We start from the raw sequence: 21911 nt of genomic DNA, 5'->3' as shown, positions 1-21911 counted from the left end.
CTGGAACCGTTTTGGGGGGGGGGGGGTTTGCTGATCTGGAACCTTTATGAACTGCAGCAAATTGTTTCCTTCCTCCCACTGCAGCTAGAATGGAAGGAGGCTGCCACTGGCCCTGACCCCAACTGCCAGAAGGCAGGTTCCCTCCCTCCCTCCCTCGGCCTGAAAGCGAAGTTTTCGCAGCTCACCCAGGGTCGACCAGTCCCTGTTTGTGCTATTTTTAACAGTCAATAATTTCATGTATTTTTATTTTCCAACATGTGTTACGGAAAAGTCCTGCTACAAATCTAAGACTGTGTCAGTTACACTATAACTGTATGATGCATAGTAACCTGCTACATGGATAAATAATACATACAAATCCAGCTATTAAATGTAAATTAATATTATTGCCAACTGAAGAATGAGACGTGATTGACCAGCTGCACACTCAGCATGCTGTTTGAATGCTCAGCAAAATGTATACTGATAAAAGGGATTCTTTGTAATACATTTTTGGTCAGCTTCAGTTCTGCACCATCTTGATAAAATATTCAGGGGGGAACTCATCAAGGTGTTTTTACTGCACCTTGATTCCCCATGGGATTCAGCAACCTGCAGGTTCCTAAATCCTGGGGCAAGAGAATAATGCTGCTTGAAGCCATCTCACAAACAGTTTTATTCCTATGGTCTGGGAGCATCAGGCCGCAAAGCTGTGGCCTGATGCACCCAGGCCTTCAGAGCAGGGCTCCCGTTCCCCAGATCAAGTCCCACCTGGCACCAGACCCCTGTTCAACCTCTAGACTTCCCCTCCCCAATAGGGGCTACCTTGTTGTCATTGGTGGTTCTCAGGGGTTTGGGGGGGAGGGGGGGTCTTCCAACACAAGCAATGCCCAGTCGTTCCTGCCCAGATCAGTGCCAGTGATCAGTAATTTAAGGAATCATTTTTCAGTTATGGCACCTTTTCATTAAACTTAGATTGTATGAGATCTATAGTGGCCAATTAATTCCTATTCTTGGCAAAACTCACCATGAAATCAGTAGTCAAAATCATCTGTCCAGAGACTTACTGAGGCACAAGCTCTACAGCCTGCTCTAATATTGCTGTCTTCTGGGGTTACTACAGAACCACAGGCTGGACAGAGACACAGTGTGATAAGGATGTTGCTTAGAGAAAATGCAAGGATGCGAACGGGAAAGCACTCTCTTGCAGGGACACAGAATGAAAGCTCTTTACTACTTGACATTTCTAAAGCACTGCTAGGGTTACGCAGCGCTGTACAGTTCTGATATGTCTACAGATATTATGGACTGGAAAGCATACCTGATACTGCACTCTCTTGGGTAAACTGCAGGGACACAGAAGGAAAACACTTTCTCATGTCTACAGACAATATAGACTGGAAAGCATGCTCTGATACCTCACTCTGTTCTGGAGACTCTATACAAATGCAGCATGAAAAATATATTCTGATGCTGTTGCCTCCTGGGGATACTACTTTTTGTTATGTTGATATTTTAATCCCTTTTATTGTATTCTTTGTAAGAGAGCCCTCTGCAGCAAGGAGCACTGGGAATATGAAAGTATGAAAGTACGTTTCCTTGAGGTCCAGGTAGGCTAGAAACTCTCCCCACCAGACAGAACTATTAGACACTGCAAGGTTACCAGAAGACTTTCAGATAGTCAGTACTTTCCAAGTTGCAGCTTAAAGTTCTCGCTACCACAGAACAGCTGCAGGGGTCTAATGGGTCTCCGATCTTGCCCCTGGAAAGCTGCGGGAGACTCAAAGCTGTGGGAGACCCGAGGATTCCCACAGGAGTCTGCAAACCGACCCAGGCCTCCTTTCTCAGAAGCCCTTAAATACCAAATAAGAAGAAACTGGGAGTGATCCACCCCAATTCCCCAGTCACATTTCTGAAAAGCCTACATGTAAAACCCCATTGTGGAAAGTTGAACCGTTAACACCCTAGACTCTTATTTTCTGCAGCTCCTTGTGATTCTGGCTAAGTTACTTAACCCGGGTACAAATTAGTATCTGTATATACTATCCAGCTTATTTTTGAAAGAGAAAAACACCTATAGTGCGACCTAAATCGGGAGATAGACGTTTGTCTCGCAAAGGCGCCCAAATCGATATAATCGAAAGCCGATTTTGGGCGTTTTCAACTGCACTCCATCGCGGAAACGAATAAAGTTGACAGGGGTGTGTCGGAGGCGTGGTGGAGGCGGAACTGTGGCGTGGTTATCAGCCAAGGAGAGATGGGCGTCTTTAGCTGATAATCGAAAAAAAAGGCGTTTTAACCACGATTTTGGGTCACTTTTTTTGGACCCTTTTTTTTTCACGAACAAGTCCCAAAAAAGTGCTCCAACTGCCCAGATGACCACTGGAGGGAATCGGGGATGACCTCCCCGGACTCCCCCAGTGGTCACTAACCCCCTCCCACCAAAAAACCCCCACTTTAAAAACTTTTTTCCAGCCTGTATGCCAGCCTCAAATGCCATACCCACCTCCATGACAGCAGAATGTGTTCGATCCTGTCACAGCCTTTCCCTGGGTCAGATGTGGCTCTCGGATGCACTACAGGGTCACATCAGCATTGCATTGTGGTGGGTGTAGGCAGGGCCATGCCAACACGGTAAGCGAGGTAAGCATGGCAGGAGGGCGCCATCCTCTGGGGGGCGCCCCACCGCATCATGCTTACCTCGCCCTCTTCTCCCCAGATCCTTTTCCTTTTTTTTTTGTTTAAATTTACCTCTGTCCAGCGGCGTAGCGTCAGTGAGAAGGAGGCAGCGCTCCCCCGCCCTGACGTGTCTACTAGTCTTCCCTTCGCTGTGTTCCGCCTTCTTCTAACGTCAGAAATGACGTCAGAAGAAGGCGGGACACTTAGCAAAGGGAAGAAGACTAGTAGACACGTTGGGGCGGGGGAGCTCCGCCTCCTTCTCACTGACGCTACGCTGCCGCCGGACAGAGGTAAATTTAAACAAAAAAAAAAGGAAAAGGATCTGGGGAGAATAGGGCGGGCAGTGTAGCGATCGTTTTCGGGGGGGGAGCGGCACGGAGCCAATGGGGGGTGGCGGCGCAGTGCCAACGGGGGGGGGGGTGCCGGATGCGCCAACTGCAGGGGGGCACCGGAGACCCTAGGCACAGCCCTGGGTGTAGGGTATTGGGCTCCATGATTTCATTAACTTGTGTTACAGTCTCACGATGTTGGTAGTTGGTAGGCTCTTCTCCCATGGTGCTTTCCCCCCTGCCTACTGGGCCAGAGTGTGCCCTGTTGTGTTTCCTGTTGTAGTCCATGCGGTAGTGGCCATTTTTGTAAGCCAGTTTTAGTTCCCTTTCCTGTGTTAGCCACGTTAGACAACTTAGTTCTTCCCTTGAATGTGGCTGAAAGAGGGCATTGTACAGCATTCTGTCAGCTCTGACCTACTGCTCATCTCAGTACCAGGGAGACACGTTGCCAGTGGGACAAAACCTCTGATCTGCAGTTAACTGTGAGTAAAGGTGGTTATTCCAATAAAGGACGTTTTCGGAGAGATTAGTCTTCAGGTGTCAACTGGTGTGCCAATGTTATATAGCAGCAACCAGTCCTAGAGGCCTGCGTGTATGCAGGTCCCTGGAGCACTTTTAGTGGGTACCGCAGTGCACTTCAGCCAGGTGGCACCAGGCCCATCCCCCCCCCCCACCTGTAACACTTGTGCTGGTAAATGGGAGGCCTCCAAAACCCACTGTACCCATATGTAGGTGCCCCCTTCACCCCTAAGAGCTATGGTAGTGTTGTACATTTGTGGGTAGTGGGTTTTGGGGAGGGGGGTTGGGAGCTCAGCACCCGTGGTAAGGGAGCTATGTATGTGGGTGCTTTTTCTGAAGTCCACCGCACTGACGTCGGGTGCCCAGTTGGTGTCCTGGCATATCAGGGGGTCGAGTGTACTATGAATCGTGGCCCCTCCCACGACCAAATGGCTCAGATTAGGACGTTTTTGAGCTGGGCGTTTTTAGTTTCCATTATCGCTAAAAAAAACAAACGCCCAGCTCAAAAACGTCCATTTTTTCGAAAATACGGTTTGGCCCGCCTCTTCACGGACTCGTTCTTGGAGATAAACACCCGTGGAAATAGGCGTTTCCGTTCGATTATGCCCCTCCACGTCAACTGCTTTGAATGTAGATCAAAACCACATAAAGGCAGCATATCAAGTCCTATTCCCTTTTCTCTTTTACTGCGAAAGGGATCACTTACCACCACCCATCGAGGTGACGGTAAGGGCTTCCACCCTAACCTGGCAGTGACTGGGCAGCATACAACACTGCCTGACTGCACTGGGTTAACGCCATGCTAAAAATTACAGCCCTATTTTCCACAGCACGGGAAATGATGCGCACTGCCTGATTACACCGAGTTAGCACCATGCTACAAAATTACAGCCCTGTTTTCCCCAGCGCAGGAAATGGCACATGCTGGGGCTGGAACTACCGCTGGCAACCTCAATGCGCCAGCAGTAGCTCCCGATTAGTGTGTGGTAAGCCCATGTTGGGCTTACCGCCACTTTGAAAAAGGGCACTTATGTGATTTTGCCACAGTCTAAGTGGCTATGGTAAGATAAGAGTGCTTTATAAAATATATTCTCTCCATTAGAATACAGCATAGTGGCAACTGAAACAGAACTGCCCAAAGATACAATTACATCCCCTTTAAGTTTCTTTGCTTTATCTTGCCAGTGGTCTCAAGGGGGTCTGGTGATGTTTTCCCCTGCACACTCTTCTAACTTCCTATCCTGAGGCTTCAGGCAAAGCCAAACTCCTCTTCCCTGATTCAGAAATACAGGAAAAATGAGAAACACTGATCACAGTTTACTGTTCGTTTTGGACTTACTGTACCGCCTTTTGCAGTGTATAACCAATTAGCTTAATAAGTCCCTCAGAAACCTCTGATAAAGACTAGTGGTTTTGCGGTGGGGGGGGGGGGCTGTTTTCCTCCTCTCTTCAGGCTTTGAAGTAATTTCTGCTTTTCAGAGACAGCTCCATGGAATATAAAATATCAGCAAAATGAGAATATTGCTGTTAGACACCATTATAAAACTAGCACAGACTTTCAACCAGGCAGATGGTTTAACTGGTTGAACTTTTCCAGAGGTCCCGTAGAGCTGGAAAGAATGGCCTATTTGAGGAGAGTCAGAGCAGGGAGGTGAGAAACAGAAAATAGAAAAACCAGAAAGAAATCAGCTAAAATGTAATTATGATAACGCAGAGAAGCAGGGAACAGAAGACGTGGGGCTAAGTTTTGTTGTTTTTCCATTGTGTCAATATGCCAACTGCAGCGCTTATTTTGCAATATTACTTCCTGCCGATTTAGGGATGTTGCCTTAGCCTGTTTTATTGGAAGAAAACCTATTGTTGGAATAAAAGGGTCTAGGATATGTCTGTAGATTCTGCATTTACTAGTGATCTGTTGCAAGCACGAACTTTCTACTCAAAATATAGTGTCATCATAGATCACATAGTTTGACTAGAAAGTTAGAACATAAAAACATAAGAGTAGCCAAACTGGGTCAGACCAGTGGTCCAACTAGCCCAGTATCCTGTTTTCCAAACAGTGACCAAGCCAGGTCACAAGTACCTGGCAGAAACCCAAATCGTGGCAACACTCCATACTACAAATCCCAGGGCAAGCAGTTGCTTCCCATGTCTGTCTCAATAGCAGACTATGGACTTTTCCTCCAGGAATTTGTCCAAACCTTTTTAAAACCCAGATATGCTAACCACTGTTACCACCTCCTCTGGCAAAGAGTTCCAGAGCTTAACTCTGGGGGATGACAATGGTCCTAAACCTCCTAGCACATTCCACAAGTTATTTTCTCTGAGAAAGTCCAATATCCCCAGGATTCTATATATCGCATTGAGATTTCCGTGAGGAAATCGAAGCATATTCCATAACAATGTGCATAACTTAGTTAACAAGCTGATCGGTGCTTATAATTGGATGTTAGCAACCAATTATCTGCGCTAATTGGCAGTAATTAGAATTTACGCGCACTACATGCTAAGCATATTCTGTAAGGTGGTGCGCATTAAATATGTTGCAGAGTTGAAAAGTGGGCATGGAATGGGCGGGTCATGGGTATTTCTAAAATCTATGCGTGCTGTTATAGAATACACCCGCTCCGCACCTAATTTAGGCATTGGGATTTACACCAGGTTTTATTTGGCATAAGTTACCGTGACTAGTCGTGTGGATCAGTGGCATAGCTACGTGGGGCCATGGGGGCCTGGGCCCCCGTAGATTTGGCCCTGGACCCCCCCTGCTGACAACCCTCTCGACCCCCCCTCCCATCGCCAACCCGCCGTCGCCTTGCGCCGGAAGAAGAGAACCTCGGCTGGCGGGGTTGTGGTCCCCCGCCAGCAAAGGTAGGCGACTGCGGTGGCGGGGGAGGGTTGGCGGTGGGAGGGGGGTCGAGAGGGTCGTTGGCGGGGGGGTCAAAGTTGTTTGTGCTGGTGGCGGCGGCGGTCGGCAATGGAAGGGGGGTCGGCAATGACGGGGGGGGGGGCTAAAATGTGCCCCCTGACCTCGGGCTTTGGACCCCCCTCCCGCCGAAGTCTGGCTACGCCCCTGGTGTGGATCACTGCTCGGCGTATTCTATGAACCATGTGGAAATTTAGGCTTATTCTGTAACGTATGCCTAAATTAAAGTGTACTTTATAGAATACGCCTAAGTGAATTTCATTTCAGCGCTGAATTTTTAGGCATGATATATAGAATCTAGTCCTATGTGGGCAAAACCAATGGCTAGGTTTGGATTGTGTGTGTGGACATTGTATTGTCTGATTGAAACATTTAGATTATATTAAAATCAATCAAATTTGGGGGGGGGGTTGACTTCATTCATGGAAAATGGAACTGCACTGTAGTGGTTTTTGGTTGTTCTGCTGTGCAAGCAAGAGCTCACCATCATCAGAAATTTCACTTCAGGTTTAAGAATGCATTTTGCTAACTCATCCAATTCAAAAATGCTGAATGTCTTGCACTGTACTTCAGGACAAAGTTAATTCTATTGATGGTGAGTTCTATGAGTATTATGATAACTACATAGTTACAGGAGAAAGTGTGATGTATTCAGTTTTGCCTTGGCAACAATTTCTCGGAGAATAAGAAAAATATATTTGTATTAAGGATAAAAAGAGCCACTGAAGTTGTTGAATAACTTCTTCGTTCTGGAAGGGCAAAGGCCTCGACGAGCTCTCTGATGTATAATCTTCAGAAGAGCTTATCGGATCTAAGTGATCCTCTCTTCATCATCGGCCTGAAAAAACCTTCCAAGTCTTCAAGTGTTCCTCTATTAAATATTTATTATTATTGCTTTTTAGGGAATCTTATATGCTTATTGTTTCCAGCAAAAGATTAATATAAGCTTCTGTTCTTGGCAGGTACAATCTATCCGCTATTTAAAAATACTGGTAGTGTACTTAGAACACTTCTCTTTTCTGTGTCCAAGTCGCAGGTCGACGGCATTCAATTGCGGTGCCGCTTTTCAGCACTACACAATTCCTGTGCTGTAAGTTGCCCTCTTCACCCTCGTTGAGGCCTTTTTCCTTCCAGAACGAAGAAGTAATTCAACAACTTCAGTGGGTCTATATCTTATAGTGGGGGTATGCTGTAAGTTTTGTTATCTTGCAATATTGTTCTCCCACTCCCCATTAAGTACGTTAAGGATAAAAAGAGGCCAGAAATGTTTTCTCAAACTAGTCTAATTGCTACATGTCTGTTGGGGTGTCCTAATGTATTATCAGAATAACAGCATAGCTGCAAGACTGTTGGCACAGGCTGGTACACTTTTGATTTTCTCTGAAAGGTGTTCTGTAAAAGCAGTTATGTAAACAGCATCATCAATTGGCTGCATGCGTGCTTCTATTTGAAAATCAGTCACTGGTGGACGGATACATTTTGGCTTTATATCTCGATAGATGATTGAAATGTATCCATCTAGGTTGAGTTGGGACCAAGGGCATTTTAGGGGTAGGACCAAAGGTTATGCTGATAGCAGCGATATGGGAAGACCTGAAGACAAAACAGAAGACCAGTTCTCCACAGGTTATACCACAAGAAAATAAAACAGCGGAGGTGACAACCCCCCCCCCCCCCCCCCCGATATGTAGTCACTTAAACATTCTATACTGCAGATAAAACTAGATTTGACATGGGCCAATGTGCCTGCATTAGGAGTCTAAAATAAATTCACAGATAAAAGGCCATGTCAAAATCATAAAAACACACATCATAAGTGTTAAATAATATTGAAAATTAAAGACACAAATATAAAAGGACTTAATACCATGACTGAAAATTAAATTATATGGACATGCATCATAAGTGTAAGATGATGTTAGATTCCCAGATATAAAAAAAAATAATAACAATATAAATATGAACCTATAAAAGCGAAAGAGCCAAAGTGTGTTTGTGTGTGTGAGTGTAGGGAGATTTTATACAGGGCTGGCCTTGCTACTAGGCAGACTCAATGTCCGCCTATGGTGGTAGAATTTGGAGACAGCAGTGCGGTGCTAGCATGGCCAGCAAGACGGGTTGATATTCATAGCAATTTAACCAGCCAGAAATGGCTCCTGGCTGGTTAAATCGCCTGTTCTAGGCTAACCACTAATTTTCAGCCATATGTAACCAGTTAGTACTGAAATGAAAACTGGTTATCTTGGGGGCATTTTGGGGGTGGAGTTGGCACTTGGCCGTTAAGTACCAATATTCAGCATTTAATTGACCAGGTTAACTACATAAAAAATTAGCTGTATCTTTATGCTGTCATCCATAGCCAGTTAAGTGCTGAATATTGCACTTAACCAGCTATCCGTTAGCTGACTCTGGAACCTTGAAATTCAATGCTGAGGCCCAAACATGGCCAAGCATTGAATTTCCGGCTTTAAAGCCAGTGGCTGTTGGCAAAATGCTGATCACCACCGGCTGAATATGGGGCCCATAGTGTTGGGCCTCTGAATACCGGTTCATGCTCAAGGTCATCCACATCCCACCCTCTCTGACTGGAAGTTTGCATTGGATTGGGCAGTACTTATAAGAGGATGAAAATAGGGTGGTTGTGGCAATAGCAGCTGCAGGGGAAGAAGATGCTAGGGATGGTAGGGGAGGAGAGGGAGGGAAGAAGAGATGCTGGATATGGCAAGGCTGTGAGGGAAAAGAAGGAGATATACTGGACACAGTTGGGGGAGGCAGAGGGAAGGGGAGATACTGGACATGGCAAGGCTGAAGGAAAGGAAGGAGAGATACTGGACACAGTTGGAGGAGGCAGAGGAACGGAGAGATGCTAGGCATGGCAAGGCTGAAGGAAAGATGCTGGACACCTGGTGGGGGTAGAGAAAGGGAGATGCTGGACTTTTAAGGGAGGACATATGATTGAAGGTTTGCCTAGGCATTAGATACCCTTGAGCTGACCCTTTTATGATAATAAGAAATAAATTATTTTTTTCTGTCTATAGTGACATCTTCCTGCTATTTACAGTTCTATCTGCATGAATAATAATGGTCAGTCAGGTAACTCATTTATTTCAGCTCGCTACTAGAGGGGTAAAAGGAACTAAATTTTTTAGTGGTTAGAGCAGCTGGCAGAAGATGAGGCCTCAAATACCACTTCTCCACATGCATACCTCTTATCATTTTTATGTTCACTCTCTATTGCCTTAACTACAAACAGACAGTAAGCCCTCTGGGGCAGGGTCCTACATACTGTATCTGACTGTAACTTAACTTGAGGACCGATTTGAAAAAGTGAGTAATTAAATCTAAAACGCATTGTATTATGTTTCAGTTATATGATCTTAGTATCTCCAGATTTTTCTTTAACTCTGAAGAATAACACAGTTTTGCATTGAGCTGAGATATTGGTTATTTTTACATTTTATTGTATTTAACTGTAGGTTCACTTTTATTCATTTTATGTTATGATTTTATTTAATTTTTCTTTATTGTTTTTCATTTTAACAAAGATTACAAATCTTTGAAAGATACACCAACTTTGATTAGGCACCACATCCTTGTAGGTCACTAAAAATAAAATATATATCACACAAAGGAAATATGTTGGTTAAATAGTCCACAAATATGGAGGAGATCCAAGGTTAATTACCAAAGGAAGTTGGCATTCCAAACAAGAAATACAATCATAATAATATAGAGTAGGCGGTTATCCTTTTTACAATTACCGGTTATTTATCTATTTGGCCTGTGCCATCGTGTTGTCCTGCAACTCCAAGAATTTACACAACTGTTCTGGCTCATAGAAAATGTATCTAGTGTTTTGAAAAAAGATCAAGCATTTACAAGGGAATCTCAGTTGAAAGGAAACATTAAGCTGCATGGCCCATTTTATGTTATGATTTTAACCATGGTTTAAGTTTGGTTTGCATCATTTTTTTTTTATATTTATGTTTTTAGTTTATATTTGCTGTTTGTTGTATTTGTACTCTGCTTTGTATATCTTTTGATTGTAAAAGCAGATTATAAATGATAGAAATAAATTAAATTAAATCAAATAATGCAGTTTTGCAGAAAGAAAGGCCAAGCCCTTATTAAAGCAAACATTTCTGCCTTAGCTTTACACATAGAAAATCATAATACAATTTAGCAGTTTAATTTTTTAGGTGAAGCTATACATTCTCCTTTCCCAGGTCACTGTGATAAACTATTTCTCGGCTACAGTATTAGAAAGTTTTAAGTGATCCTTTCTTTTAGTCCTGAGATTGAATTGTGTTGCTTCATTGCTAAATGTCTGGTTTTTTTTTACTATTTGTTTTTAAATATAGGCTTAGCCAAGCCCATGGGCCTTGTGGAAGGTCCTGGAGGACTGGGTCAAGGAGGCATGGCAGCAACTCTGCGAGATGACAGCCACGAATCTGAGAACAAGTATGAAGATTATGGGTACAACGCGCAGCTTAGTGACAGGATATCCCTGGACAGGTCCATTCCTGACTACAGGCCAAAAAAGTAAGCTAGATCATTGTCTTGTCAGAAATATCAGCTGCTTGCTCAGTATTTTCCTAAAATGGGGGTTATTGATTACCAGCTAGCTACCTAAATTGATTACCAATAGTCTGGGGGGGGGGGAGGGAGGGAGTTATCAATGTAGGCTACTCTTAAGGCAGATTATTTTAGTGTTAACCCAGGTAAGTCAGGGCAAATGGTCATAGATTTCATTAACCTAGCTGGTTAAGGGGTCCTTTCACCAAGCTGTGGGAAAAAGGGCCCTGCACTAGTGATGGGGGCCATTTTCCCACATGCCAGGGTCCTTTTTACCTGGTAAAAAAAGCCCCCAGCACACATGGCCATGCGGTAAGAAAACTCTTACCACATGCCATGCAAGCCATTTCTGGAGGTGGGGGGGGGGGGGGTTCTTCTTTCTCCAGAAATGGTGCATGCTCAGGTTGGGACTACCACCGGCAGCCGCATTGGGCCAGCAGTAGTCCTGGAAGAGTAAGGGGTAAGCCCGTGTTGGGCTTACCCCCGCTCTGTAAAAGGGCCCCTTAGAGCTGAATATTGGCACTTAATCGGCCAAGTGCTGACTCTGCCCTGGAACATCCCCATAATAGCAAGTTTGTCAGTTTGGCGCTAACTGGTAATTTTCAACAGCACTAACTTCATAATCAGCACAGACCAATATTCTATTTATTGGTTTAATCAAGTATTTGTACTCTGCTTTGTATATCTTCTGATTGAAAAAGCAGATGATAAATGATAGAATTAAATAAAATAATACAGTTTTTTACATTTTTGTTACACACTTTTTCACACTGAAACAGTAATTTTAGAATGGACTTTTCATGTGTGTCCCCTGTTGAACATATTATTAATTTAGATTTTTCATGTGTGTCCCCTGTTGAACATATTATTAATTTAGATTTTGCTCACACCTTTTTCAGTAGTAGCTCAGGGTGAGTTACATTCAGGTACACTGGCTATTTCTCTGTCCCAGGAGGGCTCACAATCTAAGTTTGTACCTGAGGCATTGGGGGGTTAAGTGACTTGCCCAAGATCACAAGGAACAGCAGTGGGATTTGAACTGGCCACTTCTGGATTGCAAGACTGGTGCTCTAACCACTAGGCCACTCCTCCACTCCGCATATATAAAAGGCCTGTTGTAAAATCACTCCGTAAAGGTGTATGTAGTAAGAAGATGGCACATGCTTGTATGTGACCCAGGTGCAGGCGTGTTGGCCAAAGCATGGGTGGAATCATGATTTGCTTGCATGCTTGCGTTTTTAGTGTGTGCTCAAAATTAGCGCATGCTAATGCTAGAGACACCTATATGGGTGTCTCCAGCGTTAGCACACACTAAAACACTAGCGCGTCTATGACACGGCTTAGTAAATGGGGCCCTAAGTTCAGAGGAAGCTGTAGGAAAAGAGTTGAAAGTACTTAAAAAATGACTGCTAAACAGTAAAAAAAAAAAAAAAAATGCAATCAAAGCAGAGTGCATATTACTATATGCCATATGGACTTTTGAAATATTGCTGTGCATGCAATGGGTACGTTTTTCTTTTCAGCCATGAGCCGTTCTCTATTTTCTGTGTCTAAATGTGAAACTGAATTCATTACAGCAAATTATCCCGTTCAAATTACTGCTCACTTGCTACTCATAAAAAATTATACTTGGAGCAATGTGTACAGTCTGTGCACCAGGCCTCAACTGGAGTTCACATTTATTGCATTCCAACACACACCAGTGCGAGTTTATTGGTTTTGTTGTACAAAGAGCTCTGACACTTTTGGAAAGTTAATTAGATTTAAGCCTAGACATTATTTGCTGAGGTTGGATTTCACATGGCATTTGCAATCAGCTGGTAATGAGACTGGCCTGGGAGCTTTCCTTAGCACAGACTTTATAGTCAATTGCTGTATTATAGCAGTTGTAAGCTGTAATTGTCTGTAATGGTTTATGTGTTGTATTTAAAGTAGGTCCCATCTGAGACACTATTTTATATGTGTTGTCCCCGAATGGCTTCTGAAGTTTAGATATGATGGTGCTCCCTGAATCTATCACAAGACATTCACTAGCCGTTCCACCTCACAACATGGCTTCCCAAACCTGTCCTACTGATCCCGCAGTCAGTCAAGTTTTCAGATTATCTGCCAGGAAAAATGTATGAGATAAATTTGCATAAAGCAAGTCTCCAATGTATACAGATTTATCTCATGCATATTCATTAGGGATATCCTGAAATCCCAGCTGGTTATTGCATCACTAGGAAAGGTTTGGGAATCCCTGGACTTAGGGATGGATCTGCTCTAAACAGTATAATATAGCAATATTATAGTAAATGATGGTAGATGAAAATGCACGTGACCCATCCAGTCTGCCCAAGCCTTCATTTAGCGTTTCCTTGCACCCTTAGAGTCCAGAGCGCTTGCCACTATCTATGTCATGAGAAGGATTCTTTAAGTGCTAATCTTTTCCCTACTATGCAAACTCGCGATTGACGCATTAAATTATCCAGTGTTAGTTGCCATTTTTGAGATAACGCTCATGGAAAGACATATTAGTCTATCCATAAATCATCCCAAGGATACACACAATTAGGCAGCAAGCTCTTCTAAGCCTTCAAAATTCTATTTGCAAGGAATTGTATCCTATCAAAACACTTCCAGCAACTATTATACATTATTTCAAATAAGGTCGTTGGGTGCATCCAAAAAATGAAGCAATGGCAAACAACATCCAGAAACCATTACTGAGATGCACACATTGATGTCCTCAATTCTGCATAGGCTAAACTGAGTTTTTACTTTTCATACAATTTTAACCACCAGGCTAAGTTTCTCAACTGAATTAATCTTTTGTGTGAATTGACACCTAGAACTAGCCCTTTGTAGTTGCTGTGAAAGTACAAGGATACCAATAGACAGCTTTGCTTCTCTGAATGTAGCAGCCAAAGGAAAGATCTTCCTTTGTGTCAGTAACAGCGGTGATCTAAAAAGAGACCTCGGTCCTGGAGCTCAACCTTTATGAATGCTGGAAAAAGTAACATCTTGCAACCATAATACATGGGGTGACATTAGGTTTCCTGAAGAGCTTTTACCTTTATCAAGAGTGGCAATTTCATAGATTTTTTCCCCTCACTACAATATCAGTAGAGCTTTTTCCTGGTTTTGAAGTGCATGTAATAATTCTCCCTTAGTTGCGAGATCTTTTTAAGTAAAAGCAGAAAAGCATTCTGGGATTTGTAACAAGTTCTGAAAATGGAAAAAAAATTATAAGCTGTCTTTAGTTTTTTAGATGATGAAGCAGATTAGATCATTCTTGCTATATGTGAGAACAGGAAGAGGTCAAGCCAGGAGAAATAGTTAAGGTTCCTTTGCTCGCTCAAAATGTATTTTAAAATTAATGTCAAAACAAATGTGCTAAACAGTGGACATTAATATTTAATAATGGACCAATGAGGAATTACAGTGTTTGATGTGTTATAAGGATATTATTACTACTACTACTACTACTACTATTTAACATTTCTAAAGCGCTACCAGGGTTGCGCAGCGCTGTACAATTAAGAAAGAAGGACAGTCCCTGCTCAAAGGAGCTTACAATCTGAAGGACAAAAAGTGCAGTTAATCAAGATTGAGGCAGTCTAGATTTCCTGGATAGAGGTACAATGGTTAGGTGCCGAAAGCGACATTGAAGAGGTGGGCTTTGAGCAAGGATTTGAAGATGGGTAGGGAGGGGGCTTGGCATATGGGCTCAGGGAGTTTATTCCAAGCATAGGGTGAGGTGAGGCAGAAAGGGCGGAGTCTGGATTTGGCGGTGGTGGAGAAGGGTACTGAGAGGAGGGATTTGTCCTGTGAGCGGAGGTTACGGGTAGGAGCGTAAGGGGAGATGAGGGTAGAGAGGTATTGAGGGGCTGCAGATTGAGTGCATTTGTAGGTTAGTAGAAGAAGCTTGAACTGTATGCAGTTACCCACATTCTGACAGTCCGCAAAAAATAGATTTGAGTGAAAAGATATGATTGAATTATAGAATAGTGTCATACACATAAATTAACCCCCCTGTTTACTAAGCCACATGGCAATGCCGACACAGCCTATTCAAAGTGAATGGTTTGTGTCGCATTAATACACGGCAGCCACTAGCGCGGCTTAGTAAATAGGGGGTAATTGTTTAATTAGCCGCTAATTGGTGCTAACAACAATTATCGGCTGTAATTGATGCTGAGTCATGCTAATTGGCACTAATTAGCAGTTATGCAGTAACTATCATTAGTCGGTATTCTATAAATTGCATGCACAAAATCTATTGCACATAATTAAAAAGGAGTGTGGACCTGGGAGGAGCATAGGCAGGTCAGGGGAGTGCCTAGCAGTAGCATGCACAATTAGCATTTACACCAGTTTGGCACGAGCATTTACACCAGTCATTGAACTAGTGTTAAGTTATCACACATAAAGGGGCCCTTTTACTAAAGGGTTGGCACATGACAACCGACTTGCTATGCGCCGATCCGGAATTACCGCCGGGCTACCACAGGAGCCCGACAATAGTTACCACGACCAACGTGTGCCATTCCAGCGCTACAAAAATATTTTCTATGTTTGTAGCACTGATTCTTACCCAGCGGTAATCAAGCAGTGCCGTGTGCTGGTTACCACCAGGTTAGTGACGGAGCCCTTACCACCACCCATTTATGGCTCACCTATTTATGGCTCAGGCCCACCCAACAGTAGTACATGTTTAGTGGTAACTGGTGGGAATCCCAAGCTCTGCCAGCTGAAGATTTCCCCCTGATGGTAACGAAAATGCTACTCTCCACAACACTGGCACCTGCGCATGCTCAGTTTTCAGTGCATGCCTGCTGCCAAGGTGGAAAGAAGCATTTTCCCACCAGCTGAGATAATTTTTTTTTTTTTTGGGGGGGGGGGGACACTTGGTGCCCACCCAATTCTTGCCTAGGCCCACCCAAAATCTGTTGTCTGGCTACACCCCTGCGCTGCGGTAAAACGGGGCCTCAGTGTGCGTCAAAAACACATGCTGATGCTAGCACAGACCCCTTTTACCACCGTTTAGTAAAAGGACCCCAAAGTTAGGTTCTTAAATGTGGACTTACACTAGTATTCTATAATGGCAGTTGAATGTGCAATTGCCAATATATTGCCCCTTTTACAAAGCAGTGGTAAGTCCGAGGGCTTACTTCTCGCTAAACAGGAAGGTCCATCAAGCTACCGCAGCAGACCGGTGATACTTTCCACCCCCCCGGCATGCAGTCATATCCGGCTCTACAAAAATATATTTATTTTTGTAGCGCCAGTGTGTACCCGGTGGTAATTGGGCAGTACCGCACGCTGCCCGGTTACTGCCAGGTTAGTGTGGGAGCTCTTACTGCCACCTCAATGGGTGGTGGTAAGGGATATCCCCCGGAAATGGCAACGCGGCAAGTCCTTTACTTGCCACATGGTCATTTCCTGCCAAAAAGAAAGGCCTACCCTGTGGTAAGAGGAGGCCTCAGCGTGCATCAAAAACATGCACCAACGCCAGCGCAGGCCCCCTTGTGCCACAGCTAGGTAAAAAGGGCCCCCCTAGAATGCACACTTAGTGCCTTTTATCCTAGACTGGTGTCTAACTTTAGGCATCCTTTTGCAAATTACCCCATATGTTTTCAATAAAATGGGCTGTAAACAAGCGCTTTGTTGTCTTTCACACAAAGGCAACATTTTAGAAAATTACCCTCTAAAAGCAGGAGGTGGCTGTAGGAAGTATGAAGAGGAAAATGGGAGTCCATCACCTAGAAGAAGACAGAATGTAAAGAAGTGAATGTCTTCTTCCCATCTAGAAGGGTATCATGATGAGCCATTCACGCCCTGAATAAGTGCAACAAACAAGGGTACACCAACAGAGATTATTCTTAAGAATGACTTTCCTGTTAAGATAAATTCCTCTTTCCTCAATTTTCTGCCCTTTAGAGGGAATAATTCTAAAATTACCGGTACTGACTCTTACAATTTCACAGCCCGTTTGCTTGTGTGACATTCTGTTCCCAACTGTAGGAATCAGGACAAGAAATGATGATTACTGGTTGTGTTGAAGTTTGTTCTTATACAGCAACAATTAGATCCTAATGACCGATTTCTCGGGTTCATAATCGCAGTGTTCAGGTTGCAGTTATTAATGTGGAATGACAGATGTTGCTCATAACACGGATCTGGTTATTTTTCTGATAATTATTATTGGACTCAATATTCAAAGGATTTATGCTCCTAAATTTGAAAATTATGCTCATAAATTGGCCTCTTTGAAAATTTACTAGGGCGTTTTGCTGACCTTCCTGGCGGTATTCTTGGATAGTCAATGCTGGCCCATGTCCGGGCATTGGCATTGAATATTCAGGCACAGGCGACCAGATAAAACCTAGACAGTTAAGGGCCCCTTTTACTAAGTGGTGGTGAGCCCAATATTGGCTTACAACTCGCTAAATAGGAAGTACCGCCAGGCTACCGCAGAAGCCCAGCGGTACTTCCCACCCCTAGCCCACCATCATATCCGGTGCCAGAGTATGCCCGGCAGTAATCAGGCAGTGCTGCACGCTGCCCAATTACCGCCGGGTTAGCGCGGGAGCCCTTACCACTACCTCAATGGGTGTCAGCAAGGACTCCCCCCTGAAATGGCTGCACGACAAATGTTTTACTTGTCACATGACCATTTCCTGCAGGAAAGAAAGACTTCCCTTTTACCTGCTGTGGTAAAAGGCAGCCTCAGTATGTGTGTGTGAGAAACAGGGCAAATACACGTGCTGCCACTGGTGCAGGCCCCCTTTTGCCGCAGCTTGGTAAAAGGGGTCCTAAGTGCGGTATTCAGCACTTAACTGGCTAAGATTAACTGCATAAAGATAGGACTGTGTTTTATGCAGTTCTATTTATACAGTTATCCTAACCAGTTAAGTATTGAATATCGGCACTAAATTGGCAAAGTGCTGACTCCAACCCTGGTTTGCCCACAAAGTAGCTGGTTCTGGTTTATGCACAAACTGGGCATTTTCAGTGGCACTATCCAGTTAAGTGCTGCTGAATATTTATTTATCTAGATTTTGCTAACACCTTTTTCAATAGTAGCTCAAGGAGAGTTTATTTATTCATTTGTTGCATTTGTACCCCACATTTGCCCACCTATTTGCAGGCTCAATGTGGCTTACATAGTACGGTCAAAGGCGTTTGCCCAGTCGGTGGATAACAAATACAAAGTTGTATAGTGATCGTATGAGGTATAAGTGGAGGGTCGGAATGGATGAAGATTGCGTGATGTCCTGTTTGATCATAGTCGTGCTGTGTGGGTAGGTGAAGAGGGTTACGTGGGGTCGTTGGGGTAGGCCTTTTTGAAGAGGTTGGTTTTTAGTGATTTCCTGAAGTTCAAGTGGTCGTGGATTGTTAAGGTATACTGGGTATTTTCCTGTCGGGCTCAAAATCAAAACTTTACCTGAGGCAATGGAGGGTTAAGTGACTTGCACAAGATCATAAGGAGCAGTAGTAGGATTTGAACCAGCCTCCTCTGGATGTCAAGACCGGTGCTCTAACCGCTAGGTCACTCCTCCACTGGTTAGCTCTGTATAAGCGATTTAAGGGGACCTTTTACTAAGGGGTGGTAAAAGGGATCCTGTGCTAGTGGCCAGCATGTCTATTTGCCATGCACAGAGTCCCCTTTTACTTCAGTAGGCAAAAAGGTGGCAAGTTGGTGCATTTGCCATGAGGCCATTTTGGGAAGAGCACTTACCGCCATCCATTGAGGTGGTGGTAAGGTCTCTCGCACTAATCTGGCGATAAAAAATGCAGAACAATTTTCTATAGTGTCAGAAATGAGGCTCAGTGGGGGCGGAACTACCACCGGCACCCGCGTTGGGCCGGCGGTAGTTCCAGGTTGCCGCACGGCAACCCTTTAGTAAAAGGGCTCCTAAATGTCCAAGAGTCATTTCTGGCTGTTTAAATCACTTTGAATATCGAACCCAAAATTTCATTAAACTCATAAAAAGTGGCAGAAACAGAGGTGGGTTTAGGGCACGGAAGCTTAGCACAGATTTTCAGTGCTAGGTTCATAAATCTAGGCAAAGGAACGGCAGCCTTAAATTTATGAGCATAACTTTCAAGCGCCTACATTAAGATGAATCTCACTTATGCTTCTAAGTTTGGCTGAAAATAGGACACAAATTTAGGAGCTCAGCATTTTCTGAATATTGGACCCATTATTATTATTATTATTTTTACTAGTGATTCTCTGACTGTGAATATGTTAACATTGCATATTCTACTGCATAAAAACATATTCACTTGCATATGCTGGCTAAACACAAGAGCACATTTATCCATTTACTCATTCACTTCTGCCGTATGATGCCTTATTTTGACACTAAGTGAATGCATTATGCAGTAAGTGCCCCGTTTAGCCATTTGATTTCATAGTAATTTGCCAATAATTGCTCTGTTTATCCAAAATTATGACACATCCAGCAGAAAAATAATCAGGAATGGCCACAGAGGGCTTTAGCAGAGATTTTTGCTTATCAGCTCTGTAGGAAATGATTTCAGGTTGAAGAGGGAATGTTAAGCCTTTGATCCTATATTCCAATGCAGTGTGTTGAGTTGTGGGTCTCTTGAGGACTTGCAGGAAACCCAATTACAGCGATCCGCTATTCTATTTTCTGCTGGAGCAGCAGCAACCATGCCACCAATCAAACTACTGTGTAGTCTGGTAACACAAACCCTACAGTCGTTGAAATGCCCAATTGGACTGTTTCCCTGAGGGCAACAGAAGAGCCCCCCTCCCCCCCCCCCCCAAATAACCCTATGCAGAATAAAGCAGCCCAGTATTAAAACAGAATCCATAAATGCACTCTATCTGGAGTACTTTTTAGTATATAAGAGTGACAAAGGTTCTTAGTCCTCGCAGAGAACTGAACTCATAATCCATAAACACAAAATCATTCATCATATGGTCGTGTATTGGATGCGACCATTTCTCCACTGTGTTGGAAAAAAAGGGGTTTCGGGGGGCTGGGAAATGGACGTGCAGCAAAATGAAAACCAGCGCGCGTCTATTTATGGCCTGAGCCCTTAATGTCACCCATTGACTTAGCGGTAAGGGTTCACACGTTACCCATGCAGTAAATATCCAGCACACGCCAACTGCCGATTACCGCCGGGAATGCCCCCGTGGTAGAAAATAGAAAATTATTCTCCACTGCGGGTTTTTGGCGTGCACCAAACTCTGAATTACTGCCAGGCACTCCCGCTAGTGGGGCGGTAATGCCAATTTGACGAGCGCTGCATGTGCTTAGGCCCTTATGCACCTTTGTAAAACGTCCCCATAGAAATCACCTTCACAGCACATATTACTTTATAATGCTTTGTACAGCTTCCCCCCACTTCCTTTCAAAGAAGAAAATTGGAAGGCTGGAGAAAAGAAACTGAAAGGCAGAAACTTTCTGTTACAAAAGACCAAGACCTGGCTGTAATAGATCCCTCATTCCCAGCTTCTTCTCAGTAGCCCAGCCAGAGTTGCTGATGCCACAGATACACTCAAGAGAGAGTCCCAGTCATTGGACAAGACTGATAAATAGTTTATAGTTTATTAAAAATTTGCTATACTGCTCAAACTGACCTTGCAGATTAAAGCAGTGTGCAGGCTAAAATTAAAACAAAGATATTAGTCAACTTAGGAGTCCTTTTACTAAGGTGTTCTGAAAAATGGCCTGCGATAGTGTAGATGCGTGTTTTGGGCGCGCACAGAATTATTTTTCAGCATGCCTACAAAAGATGCCTTTTTAAAATATTTGCAGAAAATGGACGTGCGGCAAAATGAAAATTACCATGCATCCATTTTGGGTCTAAAACCTTACCACGAGCCATTGACCTAGCGGTAATGTCTCACGTGGTAACCGGCTGGTAATGGTCTACGCATGTCAGAAAATAAAAAATATTTTTTGGATGTACATAGCGGGCAAGGGCCAAAATTTAAATTACCGCAAAGGCCACGAGGTAACCGGAGGGTAACTCCAATTTGGCATGCATCGGGCACGCGTAGGCACCTAGGAGGCTTAGTAAAAGTGCCCCTTAGATTTCAACTTTTGCTGGATCACGTGGTTAATTTATATCACAGCATCTCCTTTTCATTACAGTTTCTTCTCTCCAGTGGGGAGGAGAAAATGTAGACTATTGCTTTATTCCACAGTTTCTGCAACTTTTTGGGTTCAGAAATGTTCAAATGATATTATGTAGTTGTCATGGTCTTTTCATCAAGGGTTATTTATTTATTTATTTATTTATTTATTTATTTATTTATTTATTTGGGACATTTATCTCCCACATTATCCCACACAAGTTTGAGTTCAATGTGGCTTACAATAAACAGTACAGGATACATAACAAAGAATAATGCATAAGAAAGTAATTTGTTGTAAAAATCCAATTCTACAATACAGTATCATAAACGTACTGGGATAGCTATGGATGTTTAACATTTAGAAAATCTATTATGAATGAGAAATTATACATGAAGCAAAGAGGTTAATGGTAACTAGAGTAATAACCAATTCAGGTAATAATTAGTTGTGTGAGACATGATTGCTCTTTGTGAGGGTTTGTTTGAATACGAATAATCTGAGGATTTTGTGGAGTCTAGTATATTCCTGTATATATATCTTATTTTGGGTGGTAAGGAGTTCCACCATTTGGTTCCTAGGTAAGTGAAGTCTAAAGACTGGACAGTTTTGTAGATCACTATTTTGCAATTTGGGAGTTGTAGTCTGAGATAGTTTCTTGCCTCATATTTAGCGTTTCTTTGAGGTATGTATATTAATGGAACCATATAGTCTGGAGCTGTGCCATTTAGGTTTTGAAAGCTAAAGGTACATAATTTGAAGGTGATTCTCGCTTTAATGGGTTACATCTCAATTTCA

General features: G+C 43.4%; 1 protein-coding gene across 1 annotated transcript in view; it reads left to right on the top strand.

Moving 5' to 3' along the window:
• GALNT9 (polypeptide N-acetylgalactosaminyltransferase 9) overlaps nucleotides 1-21911 on the top strand; it is a 369632-nt gene that overhangs the window by 49365 nt on the left and 298356 nt on the right. Inside the window, exon 2 of the mRNA XM_030218539.1 lies at nucleotides 10794-10974. Coding sequence (XP_030074399.1) covers nucleotides 10794-10974 — 181 coding nt within the window. The remainder of the gene's footprint in view (nucleotides 1-10793; nucleotides 10975-21911) is intronic.

Source organism: Microcaecilia unicolor, chromosome 11 (genome assembly GCF_901765095.1).
Source record: "Microcaecilia unicolor chromosome 11, aMicUni1.1, whole genome shotgun sequence".
NCBI classification, from domain to species: Eukaryota; Metazoa; Chordata; class Amphibia; order Gymnophiona; family Siphonopidae; genus Microcaecilia; species Microcaecilia unicolor.
Note: the sequence above shows the minus strand (reverse complement) of the source record. Positions and strands in the feature narration are given on the sequence as shown.